Below are 15,599 nucleotides of genomic sequence, written 5' to 3' on the forward strand. Positions count from 1 at the left end.
CCGTGCTATTGAGGCGGTTTTCTGCCGGGTGGGGGGCTCAGCTCTGCAGGCAATTTAGACAGTCAAGTGCCCATATAAATTACATAAATTTTCCACCCAGGAACTGCCGGGCAGCGAGGAAAAGCTGGAAAAGGGATAATAAATAAGTACTTTAGTTGAAATGTTAGAAGACGCAGAAAGCCCAGGCGGGCCATTTGCTTAAGTTATTAGTGAGCGCTGCTCTAAGTAATTTTTCTAAAATTATAATTACACATTAGAGCGGTAATAACCAATAAATTTGTTAGATTAATACAGCTTACCTTAATATATACAACTTTATGACAAACAAACTGATATAAACTCATCCAGCCGAAGTGGAAAATGCAACAGAAGCACTAAAAGAAGTTTCGGTGGCTGGAAAAATCTTTTTTTCCCAACTACAAACTGCAGGAAGCTCACCTGCCCAAGGAGGAGGCGCAAGGAGCCGAGTGCCACGCCTTCTCTCTGGCGTCCGAAACGAATCCCAGACTCATCTATTATGAAGCAAGTAATTCCACTAAAACGAACACCGCCAACCAGGAAAAGCGCCAAAAATGCAGTGGCAGTGGAAAATAAACACAATCAAAGAGGACAAAACAAAATTTAGACCCAAAATGAAATGAAATTCGGATTGGAAATGAAACTAAAACACAAACTAATGACGTGGGTAACGAAGTGGGGGCAATCCACGCCCTGCTGGGTGGCAAAGGAAGTTAGCTAACAATAGACAAAGTCATAAATCAGGGCGCCAATTTGCAGGCCTGACAGCTTTCCCCCCCAAAAAGAAAGGGGGGAAACGTGGGGGAGCCCGAAGAAACTGAATAGTTATCCTGCACGCCCAAAATGCCAAATTCGAAACACTTCAAAAAATTGTCTCAGAAAAGGAACAAGTTTTCAGAACTAGATTAGTAATGAAACTGAAATATGTTCTATAATATAATATATTGAATATAGATCATAAAGATTTGAAGTTCTTTAGTATTTATATTTTAGTATTTAGTATTTTCTTCAGCTTGATTTTAAGATACTATTTTAACTAGTTCTGGCATAAAAAGGATTCAGTTTAGATTTGTGTAGAAATTACGGCAGTGCATTAGAGGGGGAAGAATAGGGACAGCGGGAGGCCACAAATTCATTTCGTAATTGTGGCCAAAGAGCCAGGGGGCAAGAAGGGGAGGTGGGGCAGGGACAGTGAAGGGGCTTGAGGTCGAGGGGGCGTGGACGGGGGCGAAGGACAGCTAGAGGAGCCCATTCAGGCAAACAATAATAAATGGGATCCAAGATGGCGTCACTGGGATTGGGAATTGCTATTATACGGGGTGTTTTTTTTTTTTTTTTTGGGGGGGTGGAAACAGAAGGGGCGGCCATAACAATGATGCCCCATAATAAATTAACTGAAATTCACTTAGTTATTTATTTTTTTGCCCGAGATGAGAAATTAATCTAAATAAATTGAGTTGTCAAGTGGGGCAAAAAAGAAGAAGAGAAGAGAAAAAGTTCGGCGCAGGGGGAGGGGTAAAAAATGATATGCCAAATAAATACGAACGGTGAGTAATCGTTTTCTTATTGTTACTGCTGTAGTATCCTCTTGCTCCTGCTCCTGCTCTTCCTCTTGCTCCTGCTCTTCCACTTTCCCGAAGAACACCCAAAGCACAAAAGCTTCGTCTTCCTCTTCCCACAGTCCCTCCGTGCCCCCCGTTCCCCCACCCTACACACACATTCACCACACTTAACGATGAAAATCCAATTTAAGGCTGCCTCAGTTGTTTGCGCTCTCTTTCCTCCCCCCTCGGGGCTAGTCCCGTCTCTTTCGCACGCCTTCGCCTTGCCACCTAAATAAAGTGTAATAAAATAAAGTAGATAGGGATAAGAGTAGATAGGGATATTAGGAACACAAGAGCCCCCTACAACGTTTCTGCTACTGCTATTGCTGCTGTTTTTGTTTTTGCAGCTCTCCATGCCGAAAATTCAATTTCCACAATGAAAATGCGCGAGAAAATTGTCTTGTATGCCGGAGAAAGAGCAAACGAGAGAGAGAACGAGAGCGAGTGAGAAAGTGGGGGTTGGGTGAGCGAGCGAGATGGGTATATATGTCTCGAAATAACTGTGCTTTGGTTTGCTGACAGAGCGGCGCATGCGCGAGCGCAAAAAATAACGGGAAATGGCAAAGGCGGCGCTTAGGGGCATCATCCCCATTCCTCTCCTCCACCTCCATCTCTTTCCCACCCGCAGCCATCTTTCTGTCGACGCAGATCTAATTTGCAGCCGACTGCGCTGTCGACGTTGCGACTGCGACAAGCACCGTTAGATCATTCGCATTCTGACGTTTCACGCGGTCGGTTGAACACCATCCCCACTATATATATGCCATATAGATCATACTAAAATCCCCTCGAAAATCCCGAGAAAAATACGTATTAACCAACTGGATTAAATGACACTTGGCAATCGCTAAAGGCAACTTTTCCGTCGGCAAAACCGCTGCTGCTGCCTACCAGGCTGGAAAAACTGAAAACTCCTTACAATAAACCAGCATATCCTGCAAGTGCTATGTGCGTGTGTTCTTAACCCAAAACTAACTACCTTTTGCGGCCTATTAGCTCCGAGATTGAGCGTGTAATTTGTAGAGGCATCTTTAACTTTTACCCAACATCCTTTGTGACTCGCACCCACGTATCCTTGTTAAGAACTTTGGACCAAACTTCCTGGCAAGTGTTTAGACGCTCGGGAAAACTTTCGCACCTTTGTCTTACGCGAGTTCGTTCTGTGAAAATTGCGAAAAACTTCAACTCAAACGGAGCGCAGCGCTGAAAAGCCAAAAAACAAAAGGCGACAAGGGATTTTCTTCTGTGACACGCTTGAAGTATTGCTGCCAAAATTTTCACGGACGGTAATAAGGTAATATCTCAGTGCCTCAACAAAAAACTAATATTTCTAAAAGTATTATAGATACTTATATTTATTATTTTAATATATATTCATAAGTTCCAAGAACGTTTTGATAGAATACATTGACATTCACAAGCAAACTGATTAAAAGATAATCCTGAACATCCCATTCAATTCACAGCACACTGTGCTTATAATTTATTTAGCCGCTTTTAATTTGCATTAAGGAAACTTCCTAATGAGTTCCAGTGCGATAAGAATCTCTGCTTTCGAGAGTCCTGAATCCTGAGTCCTCAGTCCTGAATCCTGAATCCTGGAGTGTGTGTTTTGTGAGCCCGATCGAAGTGTCTGGCAAAAGTGTTTGTGCCGATGCCTTTCCTGTGAGAAATCGCACAAAACTCGTGAAGCACTTGAAGTGCAAATGAGAAAAGAAAAAAGCGCCGATTGGAGGCGAAAAAAGAATTAAAACCAAAATTGGTGTATGCATAAAGGATTCGGTGGCAGCAAGGATCCAAAAGGAGTTTACTGCCAAGGCAAAGGAGCAAACAGAAGGGGGGTGAATTTCGGTTGAAAACTCGCCGCTTAATTGAAGACAGACCAAAAGTTGATCACTCCGCAAATGCAGTTTGAATAATTGATGGTAATTAAGAGTGAAAAAAAGAGGAGACAGCTCGTGGATTCGGATTCCGATTGCGATTCCGATAGCGATTCCCCATGTGCGCAAAGGAGATGGAGCAAGGGTACAAAATCAATGGCAAATAATTCGCCAAAGAGCGGACCAACAAAAAAAAAGGGAAAAAACGTGGGGAAAACGAAGTTTCAAATTAAATTGATCAACCGCAAATTAATTGGCAGCCATGCAAACGTTCAACGCTCCACTGCATGCCACGCCCACCACAGGGGGCTGAGCTTTCGCTGGGATGCTGGAGGGGTAGGGGGAGGGGGAGGGGGCTGACTGGCTCCACATAGGAGTCAATTGGAGTTGACGAACGGTTTTCCATTCGTCGCCAAGTTTTGTTCGATTCGTTCAACTCAATTAGGGAAGCATGGGTGGCGTTTGGAAAAAAAGGGGGGGGGGAAACGCAGTGAAATGGGGGTGAAAGGGGGGCTGGGGGTTGGGGTGTTGGGGGCTGGTGCGTTAGGAGCGCATACAAATAAAATACAATTTGGCATATTTAAATTAGCAAATGGAATTACCGCAGAGAACGCTAGGCGAAGGAGGTTAGTTCGGCCATGTTTATTGATTGCTTGATTGAATTGAGCATCGAATTGGTGAATGCTTCAAATTGATGGATACATTGGGGTCCACACATGCTCCTCAATGCTTTTCAGAATGCAAATGTCAACGTACTTCTAGTTTCAAAGAGATAAATAGCGCTGAAATCATTGACTTTTTTAATAACTACAATAACCATCACAATTCACCAATTTACATATATCGTAATGATAATTCCATAATTAAAACAGGTAATCTGTATATGGCACATTCATTCATGCGTTCTCATAGAAAATGTCATATGCCACTTTAATTTACCCTTACGTTTCTCAATCACTTAACGACCCCCCATAAAGCTTAACAAGTATATAGGGTACCAACACCTCGCGTCCCCTTGCCCAAATGCAATGCACAAAACAATTTGCTTTAATTAAACAGAAAATTCAATCAAAATATTTATAAAACAAGAAAACCAAGTCAGTAGGGGGGTGATCAACGCATCAACGGATCAACGGATTTTCCTCCCCATGCGGGCGCCCCGAAGATGACGATATACCATACTATATAGTATACATACATATATAGTATATAGCACTAATTGAAGGGTTAGCTTTTGGAATCGGCACCGTTTGGCTTTCGAGTTTGGAAAAGCTGACGACGACAAACTAGCTGGGGTGCATCACGGCTGGCTAATTCAATTTACGCTCGTTTTTTGCAGTGCACCCAGCAGATGGGTGGGTGGCACTGCGGCCAAATGCACGGCATCATTTCGTTGCGATTTACACTGCGACTCTGACTCTGATTCCCTGATTCTCTGATTCTAGGCGCGAGCCAATTGACACAATCAAATTCGAACCTCGCAAATTCGCTTAATGCGCCGCGAGACAAAAACAAAAGCAGCAAAAATGTGCAAAAATATGGAAAAAAGGAAAATGCTCAACCAAAACTGCAATCAAGTGGGATACTTAGTTGGGGGCATATGCAAATGGTTTGACTAGACAGTGGAGATTCCAAAAACATGGAGCATGTTATATCAACTAAAATAGAGTATTTCCTATAGATAGTTTACAACTCTCAGCTGCTGTAATATAAATATAGCATTGAAAAATCCTTTCCGCACCTGGAGGCTCCACTGTATCCATCGTATCAAAGCCCACTCCAAGTTGGATCATCAGCGGCAGACTGCGCCAGTTTAGTTTGATTACGCCGGACGGACAGGCAGACGGGCAGATTTCTAAAAACGGATGCACTTTACTTCGGTGGCAAAAGTGATAACCTCATCGCTGGACGGCCAGCTTACCGCCACCCACATCCAGCTCCTCTCCCACCTCCTCCTCCTCCTCCTCCACCATTACCATATCATCTCACCTCAGTGGGAAATTATCGCGCTTTCGGTTTGGGGGCAAAAACAAAAAACTGGGAAAACTAGGAAAACTAGTGTGCTAAACGAGTGTGTGGGTGGGCGGTGGGCAATTTCGCAAATGCGTTTAAGTGGCTCTAATGCCAGCGGGACGGGGCTTTGGAGCAGGGAAGCGCACGTGGATATGCCCATGGCTGTGATATCCACAAGCGGAGGCACTGCCTCTGCCTGCTCTGGCTGCAAATTATCCCACTTCCCAGCGATGCACTGCACTGCACTCTTGCGAATCTGTGTTTCTGCGTCTCGTCGCGATTTGGAGAACCGAGATTCGAGCGGCCGATAAGTCCATTAGTGCAACTGCCCCTGAATGAAAGCAGGTCGGTGGTCAGATTGCTTTTGACCTTCAAGGGGCTGCGAAAATGCAGGAAAAATACCCTAAAATATGTCTGTTTTCTTAGCTTCTGAATCCAGCTTATATAGTAATTTCAGAGAATTTTGTGTTCTCAGATCTACCCAAAAACGAAACTCTTACAGAACATAGTCTTGAAAGTTTTCAATTGCGTTTATAGCATTACAAGTTATTTGACAAACAATTATATTGAAGCCAATAAAAAGTTTGTACAAAGATTGCATTCTTTTCTTAATTCCCGTATCAAAATGTAGACCATATGATACTTGACCATTCTCTCCCTCTGTTGACCCCTTTGGTCGCCCATCGAGAGGCATCGCTTCTGGGTGTTGCACTCGCTGATTGACTTGTGTTTCCATTTTTAATTTGGTTAATTCAAATTAATCAAGCGACAGTTGATAATTCCTGCTGCTCGCGTATTTATTTTTTTTGTTTTCGCTGGCGCAGCGAAGTGCATTTGTTGCATGGAAAGTGCATTGGCATTGGCGTCCAGACTCATCCATATTCATGTGCATCCAATGTTGAATGTTGTTGGGCTTTCCGTTGTCCAGACGCATTGCATTTCCCACTTTGTTGTTTGCTCAATTAATGCAATTGCTCGTTTTGTCTCCACGCCGTTGTTGTTGCTGTTGTTGTTGTTGCTGTTGTCATTCGTGACATTATTAATTTATATTTATATTACTTTTTATAGCTGCAGCTGTTGCATAATGCCCTCAGCATTTGTCGCTGCTGCAAATTGCATTATATTCTGATGCGTTTTAATTAATTTTGAGTTAATTTCGTATTTTATTTTGTGCACTTGTGGAAAGGCCTTTGGAAATAAAGTCGAATTCGGCTGTGATTGCATTGAAAATACAATTTTTGGGGCAAATACATAATTAGTTTGCAATTAGGATGAAGTCTATATTTTCTACAAAAATATATTTTTCGTTTGTATTTCCTTACAATAAAACAGTTTAAGAGCCATTAAATGGAGTGGTCCATCAACCTTTTCCGCACGATTTTAGACCATTCAAGCTGGCTCCTCCAACATCCCTTCGCCACCTAATGCAATTTGGCGAACACTGCATCCACATCCACATCCGCTGCCCAGCTAAAGTCCCCTCCAAATCGTAATCCTCCCGCTCTGATTGAATTTCCCCGTTTTTGGCGACGGCTCGTGGCAGAAACTAGCGCAAGCCTCCATTACTAAACCCCATGTCCGAGGACCGACTGGACAACAAAGGCTTACCACACAGATTTCCACCAATCTGCAGGCCCTGCCACTCCAGCCCCATCCCTCCCCCAAGCATTTTCCATCCGTTTCCCTGCACTGTGGAAAATTAACTAAAACTATTGAATCTCCTGAATTCTGCTAGCCTTCTTATAGATATTACATTTGGTGATAAATGTATTTAGAGCATCTGGATTGAACAATATATTTTCCTTGATGAGTATATTAAATGTTCAAATATTTCAAAATAAATAAACTTTCTCCATGTGCATTCCGTTTTCACTTGGCGTGTTAGGGAGCGCAGTCCAATCGAAATCGTTGCGCTGTTTAGTGCGCACTTAATTGAATTTCGCGTGTGCTGCTCCAGCATCCACACACAGATACCCACGCACACACACGCCGGCACCCTCACACAGATACACACACAGAACACACTGGCACACAGCGAGTTGTGTTGCATTGTCTAGGCCACAAACATTGCCAAGTGCATTTCGTGCAATTGGATAATTGCATTTGGCTTGGCGTCGCCAGTTTGCCGGCTGCAGCGACAGTTGCCACACCAATTGCAACTGCAGCAGCAACACCAACAGCAACAGCAACACCTGCAACAACTCCACTTCAGGTGGGGAAATTCGCAGGTGATGACAATTAGCTGGTTCGGCCCAAAAGTAGACACTTTAAGTGGAGTTGGCAAACAGTTGGGAATATTTAAGACAACTTTTGTTAATAGGAAAGTTTTTAATTCTTGAAGTAGTTAAAGTTCACTGTGCAGCATAAGGAATTGGAGCAATACCCATAAACTGTTTTACTGATATAGGGGGCTCAACGAATGGATAATAATCGAATAATTCTCCATAATCTCGTTTTTTCGACCCTCTATTCGGGATGGTTTCCACTTCGCTTTCTTCCGAATCGTTCGTCCAGGAGTCATCGATTTCACTTCGTTGCCAATATCTGCTACCACCAAAATTGTCTTCCCAAAATAGGTTGCATTTCACCCTACACTCATCCAGGGTACGATAATAGTTTCCGCCCACTGTGCAACCTCTTGTCTTAAACCTTTTGCATCGGCTTTCTGCGGCTACAAAAGTATATCCTTCGATTCTCTGGTCGCATTTCCCATCCACAATTGGCTTAGAACGACAGTCGGCTGTAAAAAGTTGGCCAACTACATTGAAGATCTTAAGTAAGTTGAATGCTTACCCTTCGTTTGGGCAACTACGTAGATTATAAGGAAAGTTATGACCACTAACTTCGTGTCCATTGCTCAGCTTTCAAACGACTAAAAATTGTCACCAGCCATCAAGCATTTATAACTCACTTTGCCTTAAATAGCGATGTGCTTTTCTATGTTTATATTAACATAAATTAGCGAAACATCAGTTTTAATAACTATAACAAAATATAGGCACTTGCTGTTAATTAATGCATAGGAATATATCAAACATTATAAAATGTAAACTGTACGCAGTTAATAAGTAGTATCAAAAGCAGTATTAAGCAAGTATTTTCAATGTAATTTATTGGTACATCAGCAAAAGTCTCAAAATCTAGCGGAATTCATAAAGCATGAAAACATCTGCAGAAACTGCGACCAGACTTGACTCCAGAATCCAAACAATCCGTTTTCTTCAGGTTTCCTGGAGTCCTTGCACTTCGCATTGCACGCATCCTTGCTGCGGAAAATGTTTCCAGTTACCTTGCAGGCCTTCACCCTGAACTTCTTGCACCTATTCGTTCGGACTTCATAGGTATACCCTTTAATTTGCTGTTTGCAATCGCCGGCAACATTCGGCTCAGATCTACATATGGCTGAAAATAGGAATTTCGGATAAGTGAAAGTGAATATTTCTTAGCTAAGTTTGCACTTACGTTCTTTTTCCCCAAGGCAAAGTTCACTTAAGACACATATTAGTAGAAACCAAGGGAGTAGCTTCATTTTGAAGTTACGAAGTGTTACTTTCAGCTGCTCACCAATGACTGAAAATTGCAACTCAAGGCATTATGTGGATATATGTAGACCCCATTAGGTGCGGTTAATAAAATGTCATGAATATATAATTAGCATTTTAGTCAAATGCAAAGCAATTATTTTACGAATTGTAATAAGCTCAATTAAATTTGGTATTTTATTTTTTCCATATTACACATCACGCATCGAATGCATTTATTTGTCAACTATTTTACAGAACTTGACTTAACAATTGTTTCACATATTTGCTGGCCTCGTTGAAAGCCGTTTCGGCCAAGTAACTGAATGGACTGGCGCTAAAAGTGAGCGGAGGTTTGCATTTGGCCTCACATTTGGCCTTATCGGTGAAGAAATTTCCCGAAATCGAGCAACCTTGGGTTTCATGGATTACGCAACGGGCTCTCACACTCGAATAGGTATACCCTATAAAGGGCTCGCCACAAAATCCCTCTGGCAGGGGATCCATGTAGCATTGGACTAAATGAGCGAAAGTGTATGAAATATTATTATAGATTGGGAAAAGTGGTTAAGTAACACTCACGATCCGTCTTTTTTTGGGCAACGCAACTTGCGATGAACATCAAGGATAGCAGTGCCACAACCTTCATTTTCTCGAGTGTTTTACACTATCTTCTAGTGAGGATGCAAAATGACTAAAGTGAACAGTGTAACTGGGCTGTACTTATTGCTAAAATCTAATAAGTTCAGTTCATCTTATACTACGGTTCGTCATAAAATAAACGTATTTGCACATTAATTGCTTCACTGCATTAAAGGTGTAAAAAGCGGCAATAAAAGGTTATAATAAATATTCATGAAAGTAAATACACTTTTTGGCAACAAAATATTTCATATTCTGGCGAACTTCTGAAGACTTTTAATAAACTTAAAACGAACTTAACAATATAACTTGTTGATGTTTATGATAGCCAGTATTTTTATAGTATTATATGGTTTTAGACCCTTCAAAAAGCCTTTTTCCAATATATATTCAATATATTTCATTGAAATTTATTCTTCAGAAAATTCCCTTAGTAAATGTAAATACATCAGGTTACTTTGAAACTCGTCGATGTCTCCGTAATTTTGCAAGGGAAAATAATTCTGCGAAAAATCGTCTCCACATTTTTTCTCGCATTGCTGTCGTGTCTTAAAAAAGTTACCAGTAACTCGACAGCCTTCAGCGGAATAACTCGAACACCTGTTTTTTTCCGGGGTAAATGTATAGCCTGTAATAATCTGCTGACATTTTCCGACTGCAAAAGGATCCTTCTTGCACTTTGCTGTTTCAAAGAAATTTACCAGGAATTAATAACATTGATCAGTGGTATAACTACTTACGATCATTTCGGCCGTGAACAAGTGCAACCAAAGAGAATATGGCAAAAAATATGACAAAATATTGCATTATAAGATATTTTCTGTAATTTAAACCTTTTTTCTCTGCTGTCACAAAGCGACTGAAAATTGGCACAAATTTCTTAAGTGCGAAGAACGTCATTCCTTTTATTAGTTTTTTATGGGCTGTTAAAAAGTTCAGGCGCACATTTATTACTTCATAAAGTTCTGAAGTGAGTTTATAATATTTCTAGTATTATAGTTTAGGAAACCAAGTGACTGTTATCCTCAGTTTTACTACCAAAATGTACCGCATTATGCTAAAGTAAAAGCCCTGTCCAATTTATGTCTCGTAGTTGTGCCAACTAATTAGACCCATATCACCGTACCACTTTGCAATGGGTTTGGATTTGGTTTCATAATCTCCGGCACACGATCCGACACATTAAAATTTCAAAAATCAATTTCAGAAATAGCATTTTGATTTGATTTAAATGTAACGCCCCAAGGTCCAACATCCACTTGTATGTAAGTGCGAGCTTTCGTGCACATGGGAGAATTAGTATTAGCCGGGTACTCTACTCTACTCCACTCCACTAAACTCTACTCTGCTCTGCTGTGCTCCACTACTGGGTACCGCAAAAGCCCCTCTGCTGTGCCTATTTAATACGTCCAAAATAATTCGGCATAAATTATTCACTGGAAATTAATTCACTAACAACACCAGTAACGGCCTGCCAGGCCCCAAAAGCCCCAACACCGTGCAAATCCCTCTGTTGGCGATGCCACTAAAACTTTGCAACCAGTTCCTATGGACCTGGCCCAAACCATCCAGTATCCAGCAACCAGCTACCAGCAACCAGCTACCAGCATTCAGTTGCCAGTTGCCAACAGGCAGGCCGCATGTGCAACATTAGACACGAAATGGCAATTTTCCATTTGGCAAATGAGTTTTGCGGCCGACGGACTCCAAATATAACAATTATGCAAAATTACAAATTCTCACAATTCTAATGGAATGCCTTCCCCCGGCGAGTGGAAGGTGCGTGGAGGGGGCGTGGCTGAAAAGGAGGGCGGCGCACAAGGGGAAAAGGGGAAAGGTGAGGGGGCGTGCCCCACTCGTTGCCGCACTAAATGGAAATTTATTGGCGCCACTTGTCGGGGCTTGACTTTTGGGAACGCGGACACATCTGCGACCAGGAAACAGGAGGCTGTACAGGCACACTTAGAGAAATTACGACCTACATCTACTTGGAAACTCAGTCAAATCAAAATGAATATAGCTAAGCATTTGTTGCTTTTCAAAAAGAAACAAAATTGTGAATGCTGTACGCTTAAGAGCTTTCCATACTTAGATATGCGTTTATTACTCCTTTTTAATTTGTAAATTCGAAGTTGGAACATAAGCTCACTAGTTTTTCTCAGTGCACCCAGGACACAAGCGTAGGCAGGACACGCGCTGCCGCTGAGCACGTTAAATTATTTTGCGTGTGTAAATTTGGCGGAAATAGTCTGTAACATGATATGCTAACACTTGTGGTGCACTGGGCGGTGGGCGTTGGGTGGTGCTGTTGGTGGTGCGGTGGGTGGTGCTTGTGCCAACAGTCGTGTGGCGAGCACCATAAATAAAATTCATACAATTTTTTTAACAAATTTACTCAAATAAATTAAAATGTCGGCGGCGCACACAGCAAGGCGAAGGACGCACCTGCAATCCGGATGGTGCAACTGTTTCGGTTGATGGGCCTTGTGTGTGTGGATAATGTGTCATATAGAAGTTACAATTAATTTTAATTGCAATTGAAATGCAACGGAAAATGTGATGTGCCAAAAAAGGAGGAAAGCTGCATCATCGTTGCAACGTTGCAACAACACAGGAAATTGACCTGGCTACGTGTATGCATAAAGAAATGTGGCATAAAGTGTGTATAGCAAATGGGCTATAATTTATTTATAAAGCAATGTGTAACATTTCCCTTGAAAACTAAGTTGTTTTATTATAAATTTCAAATTCAAGAAAAGGGGCCATACCATTTTCCCACCAATATCAATTTCATTGAGGCAAATGAAGAGTGCACTTTCTCAGCGCCTTTCGCTGATCTTGGCTATCTGGCCATCTCTAGCTTGACACTGTGACTTCGTTTGCTACCCGTTTGGTATCCGAAAGATACATTCAACTCTCCCTCCCTGTGAATAATGAATGTAGGGAGAAATTCCTCGACTAATTAAGCTGCAAACTGCATTGGGCAAGGCGCCAGTGGAACGCAAACGCAAACGCAAAACATCGACTCATAACTGAAGTGAGTTCATCAGCTAGAGCAGTTACAGTTGCGGCCATAGTTATATGGCGAGTCTTTTGCGGCAAATGCAATTAATTTAAATCAATTGATTCGTTTGAGGACAATTTAATTGTATGCAGACGACACACAATGCAGCGGCAATCGAGCATCGGAATCGAGCATCGAGAACTAGCAGAGAGATGCAAAAGCAGATGAAATCGATTGTGGATGATTTGTCAGAAGTCTGTAATTGCCTTTAATTGAATCGAATTGAGTTTGAGGTGCATATGACAACATTAAAGGCGACGCAAAGTCGCCCCACAAAAAGCCAACAGGAGGAATGCCAATACCCGCATGTCTTCAATTCAATTGTGCACTTAAATTACAAGTTTCTCGTTCATCATCATCATAAGCATCATCATCATCATCGTGTTTATCATAAATATGATCGTCGTTGTCATGACGTGATTGGCAAGTGAATTTATCAAAATTACATGCAATTTAAAGATTCTTTTTCTCAATTTCGATTCTGATTCCTACGTCACTATATTGACATTGTTTTTGATTTTGATTTCGATTTCGATTTCAGCTCGGTCCTGCAGCCGCGGGCAGAGGAATGTTTTGCTACCAGTGCCCCCCCCCCCCGCACCCCCGCGGCCCGCACCCCCCCCGCCTGCCCACCCCCGACTACCCCTTCGCCGCCACCCATCCATGTGAGTATATAAGTATATAAGGTATAAGGTATATAAGAGGTGTGTTCCCCTAATTGAATTTGGTTTTTACAAACAAATTTGCGTAAAAAACTTATAGAAATAGCACATTTTAATTCATTTATAAACTATTTCAAGTTGCTTTAAAAATGAGCTATGTATTTTGAGTTATATTCGCACTTAAACGCACTTGAAGCCACCCTATTTCTATTAAGTAATTTACGCATCGAAACATCAGCTGCTGGAACAGATGGATTTCCAACTGCCAAATGTGCAATCTTCTCGTACGCATCGAATTAAATTTAGATAAAAAGCCAAAGATAATCGCCGCCGCCTCTGTTCTTTTATTTTGGATGGATTCAATGGATTATTGTCTGTCGACATATCTCTGGATCGAGTAGTTACATTAACGAATTATTCTATTAGCAGCACGTTGCACACGGGGCAGGGTAGTACTCCATATTCCCATTCCCATTCCCACTCCCATTGTGGCATATCAGATTTCATGGTCGCACATGTCGAGAGTTTGCTGTTTGGCTCGAAAAGTTTGCCACTCGGTCGAAGGGTAAGTGCTATGCGAAATGGGAATGAGAAGATATTGAAATTCGGAAACGAACAGATAATGATGAGGAAGCTATAATATATAATAATATAATATTTAGTTTCTTGAAGCAATATCTAGTGCATATTATGCATACAAAAAAAGAACTCAAATATAACCTACTTCAGCTTCTAAAATAGCTGCCAAAAAGTCGAAAAATCTCTTGCGCTGACAGAGCTGCAGAAAAATTCCATTAAACGCCATTTCGATGAATTGGGTGCAAGGAAAACCCACAGCGGGGCAATTGGATTTCCTATTGCCCACCACTCGTCACCCAGAATGATTCCGCACTCCCAGTCCCTGTTCATGTTCCAATCCCAGTCCCACTTCCTCTCCCAATCCCTGTCCCAGGTCCCAGTTCCATTCCCCACCGACCAATCCGAGCCAAATAAACTTTGCCTGGCACTCCAGAGTCGAGGAACCAGCATCCAGAATCCAGAACCGGAGTATCAGAGTACCAGAGGCAGAGTCCCTCGTCCCTCCACTGCCATATAACTATAATTGAATAAAAAAAAGCATGAGCAACTCAATCGATATTCGCATGCAGTGCAGAAGGGGGGGATTTTCGGAGCAAAGGAGTGGCCAAACCAAAGGCAAAGTCAAGCAAACGTGAACGTGTCGAAAAGTGAAGCGATCCATTCGAATTGGAATTGGAATTGGGTAGCGCAAAGGGCGCCGGGGGGAAAGGGATATGGGGGGGAGATATGAGGGGGTATAGAGTGTGGGGAATTTTGGATTTCAGATTTCATTTCATGCAATTATCGAATGGCAAAGCGTTAATGCTTTGGCATGCAAATTTTCCCTACGACACTCGCAATCGGAATGCGGCGACAGATTTCCACAGATTTCGACAGATTTCGACAGATTGAGGCTGAGTGCTGAGGCATTTATCGAAAATCATAAATCAAAGCGCCATCCGCCGACGGAATAGTTTATTGATTTTTTCCCACCCACTAGCCATAAAAGGCACCGCCGTCTAACAACCGCAAACCTCGCTGTAAAAGTGGTGTACCCAAAAAATAAGACCCACCGCAATTTTGCAGTGCATTTGGTGGGCGGCCTTTCGCAGCTCCGCTGGTATTCATCTCTCTTAAGGAATGTGTGCGGATGTAATGGGATTAGATGGCGACTTACGAACGCATTACGTAACATCTTGGCACGTTCGCCCTGGCCCGTAATCCTAATCAGGTGCAAATTCTATTTGCTGCTGACTGATTCAATATGACGTACGGTTGGACAGACGGCGGGGCGATAACTTATGCTCCATTTAGGGTCCCCAAAGGAGCCGAGGACCTCGCAGGGACTGTCGCTTTTGATTTGCGACAGCCTAATTCAATTTGCCGAAGGGATAATTGGAGGCCTTACTTCAATTTCTCATAGAGTCAGTCTTACACATAGGAGATTCGGGAATGATAGAGCTAATTATGTTATTTATATAGCTTTAAAGAAACTATAGATGATCTTTATATTAGCTCCCAATATCAAATAAAACTCAGACTTTTCGACAAAGTTCAATGAAAAATCACATTGCAGTGCAAATTCCCGTAGCGAATCCACTTAGGATAACCAGTAAATATGGCTCACAAATCCAAAT

The 15,599-nt window shown here is 42.1% G+C and overlaps 5 protein-coding genes across 5 annotated transcripts in view; 1 reads left to right on the forward strand and 4 right to left on the reverse strand.

The window, feature by feature from the left end:
• Nucleotides 1-2,369: 2,369 nt before the first annotated feature.
• LOC122616662 (homeobox protein aristaless) overlaps nt 2,370-15,599 on the forward strand; it is a 30,401-nt gene continuing 17,171 nt past the window's right edge. The window contains exons 1-2 of the mRNA XM_043792201.1: nt 2,370-2,916; nt 13,284-13,407. Coding sequence (XP_043648136.1) covers nt 13,311-13,407 — 97 coding nt within the window. The 5' untranslated portion in view covers nt 2,370-2,916; nt 13,284-13,310. The remainder of the gene's footprint in view (nt 2,917-13,283; nt 13,408-15,599) is intronic.
• LOC122616672 lies at nt 7,824-8,409 on the reverse strand. The gene is made up of 2 exons (XM_043792214.1): nt 8,309-8,409; nt 7,824-8,255 (listed from the first exon to the last, which is right to left on the reverse strand). Exons 1-2 carry the CDS (start codon nt 8,367-8,369, stop codon nt 7,867-7,869), a joined length of 450 nt encoding a protein of 149 aa, XP_043648149.1. The 5' UTR covers nt 8,370-8,409; the 3' UTR covers nt 7,824-7,866.
• Nucleotides 8,613-9,103, reverse strand: LOC122616693 (kunitz-type serine protease inhibitor homolog beta-bungarotoxin BF B2 chain). The gene is made up of 2 exons (XM_043792237.1): nt 8,978-9,103; nt 8,613-8,917 (listed from the first exon to the last, which is right to left on the reverse strand). The coding sequence occupies exons 1-2, from the start codon at nt 9,042-9,044 to the stop codon at nt 8,649-8,651; spliced, it is 336 nt and encodes a 111-aa protein (XP_043648172.1). The 5' UTR covers nt 9,045-9,103; the 3' UTR covers nt 8,613-8,648.
• Nucleotides 9,212-9,760, reverse strand: LOC122616702. Its single transcript, XM_043792249.1, has 2 exons — nt 9,619-9,760; nt 9,212-9,554 (listed from the first exon to the last, which is right to left on the reverse strand). Exons 1-2 carry the CDS (start codon nt 9,683-9,685, stop codon nt 9,289-9,291), a joined length of 333 nt encoding a protein of 110 aa, XP_043648184.1. The 5' UTR covers nt 9,686-9,760; the 3' UTR covers nt 9,212-9,288.
• LOC122616682 (U-actitoxin-Avd3k) lies at nt 10,068-10,523 on the reverse strand. The gene is made up of 2 exons (XM_043792225.1): nt 10,419-10,523; nt 10,068-10,360 (listed from the first exon to the last, which is right to left on the reverse strand). The coding sequence occupies exons 1-2, from the start codon at nt 10,483-10,485 to the stop codon at nt 10,089-10,091; spliced, it is 339 nt and encodes a 112-aa protein (XP_043648160.1). The 5' UTR covers nt 10,486-10,523; the 3' UTR covers nt 10,068-10,088.

This window comes from Drosophila teissieri, chromosome 2L (assembly GCF_016746235.2).
Source record: "Drosophila teissieri strain GT53w chromosome 2L, Prin_Dtei_1.1, whole genome shotgun sequence".
In the NCBI taxonomy this organism is placed as follows: domain Eukaryota; kingdom Metazoa; phylum Arthropoda; class Insecta; order Diptera; family Drosophilidae; genus Drosophila; species Drosophila teissieri.

Bases quoted from the DNA above. Each gene is read 5' to 3' on its own strand.
- LOC122616693 (XM_043792237.1), bottom strand. From the start codon at position 9,044: ATGAAGCTACTCCCTTGGTTTCTACTAATATGTGTCTTAAGTGAACTT. The intron at 8,918-8,977 runs GTAAGTGCAAAC...TCCTATTTTCAG, and splicing joins TTGCCTTGGGGAAAAAGAAC to CCATATGTAGATCTGAGCCG.
- LOC122616672 (XM_043792214.1), bottom strand. From the start codon at position 8,369: ATGGACACGAAGTTAGTGGTCATAACTTTCCTTATAATCTACGTAGTT. The intron at 8,256-8,308 runs GTAAGCATTCAA...AACTTTTTACAG, and splicing joins CGTAGTTGCCCAAACGAAGG to CCGACTGTCGTTCTAAGCCA.
- LOC122616682 (XM_043792225.1), bottom strand. From the start codon at position 10,485: ATGCAATATTTTGTCATATTTTTTGCCATATTCTCTTTGGTTGCACTT. The intron at 10,361-10,418 runs GTAAGTAGTTAT...TCTTTGAAACAG, and splicing joins TGTTCACGGCCGAAATGATC to CAAAGTGCAAGAAGGATCCT.
- LOC122616702 (XM_043792249.1), bottom strand. From the start codon at position 9,685: ATGAAGGTTGTGGCACTGCTATCCTTGATGTTCATCGCAAGTTGCGTT. The intron at 9,555-9,618 runs GTGAGTGTTACT...TCGCTCATTTAG, and splicing joins TGCCCAAAAAAAGACGGATC to TCCAATGCTACATGGATCCC.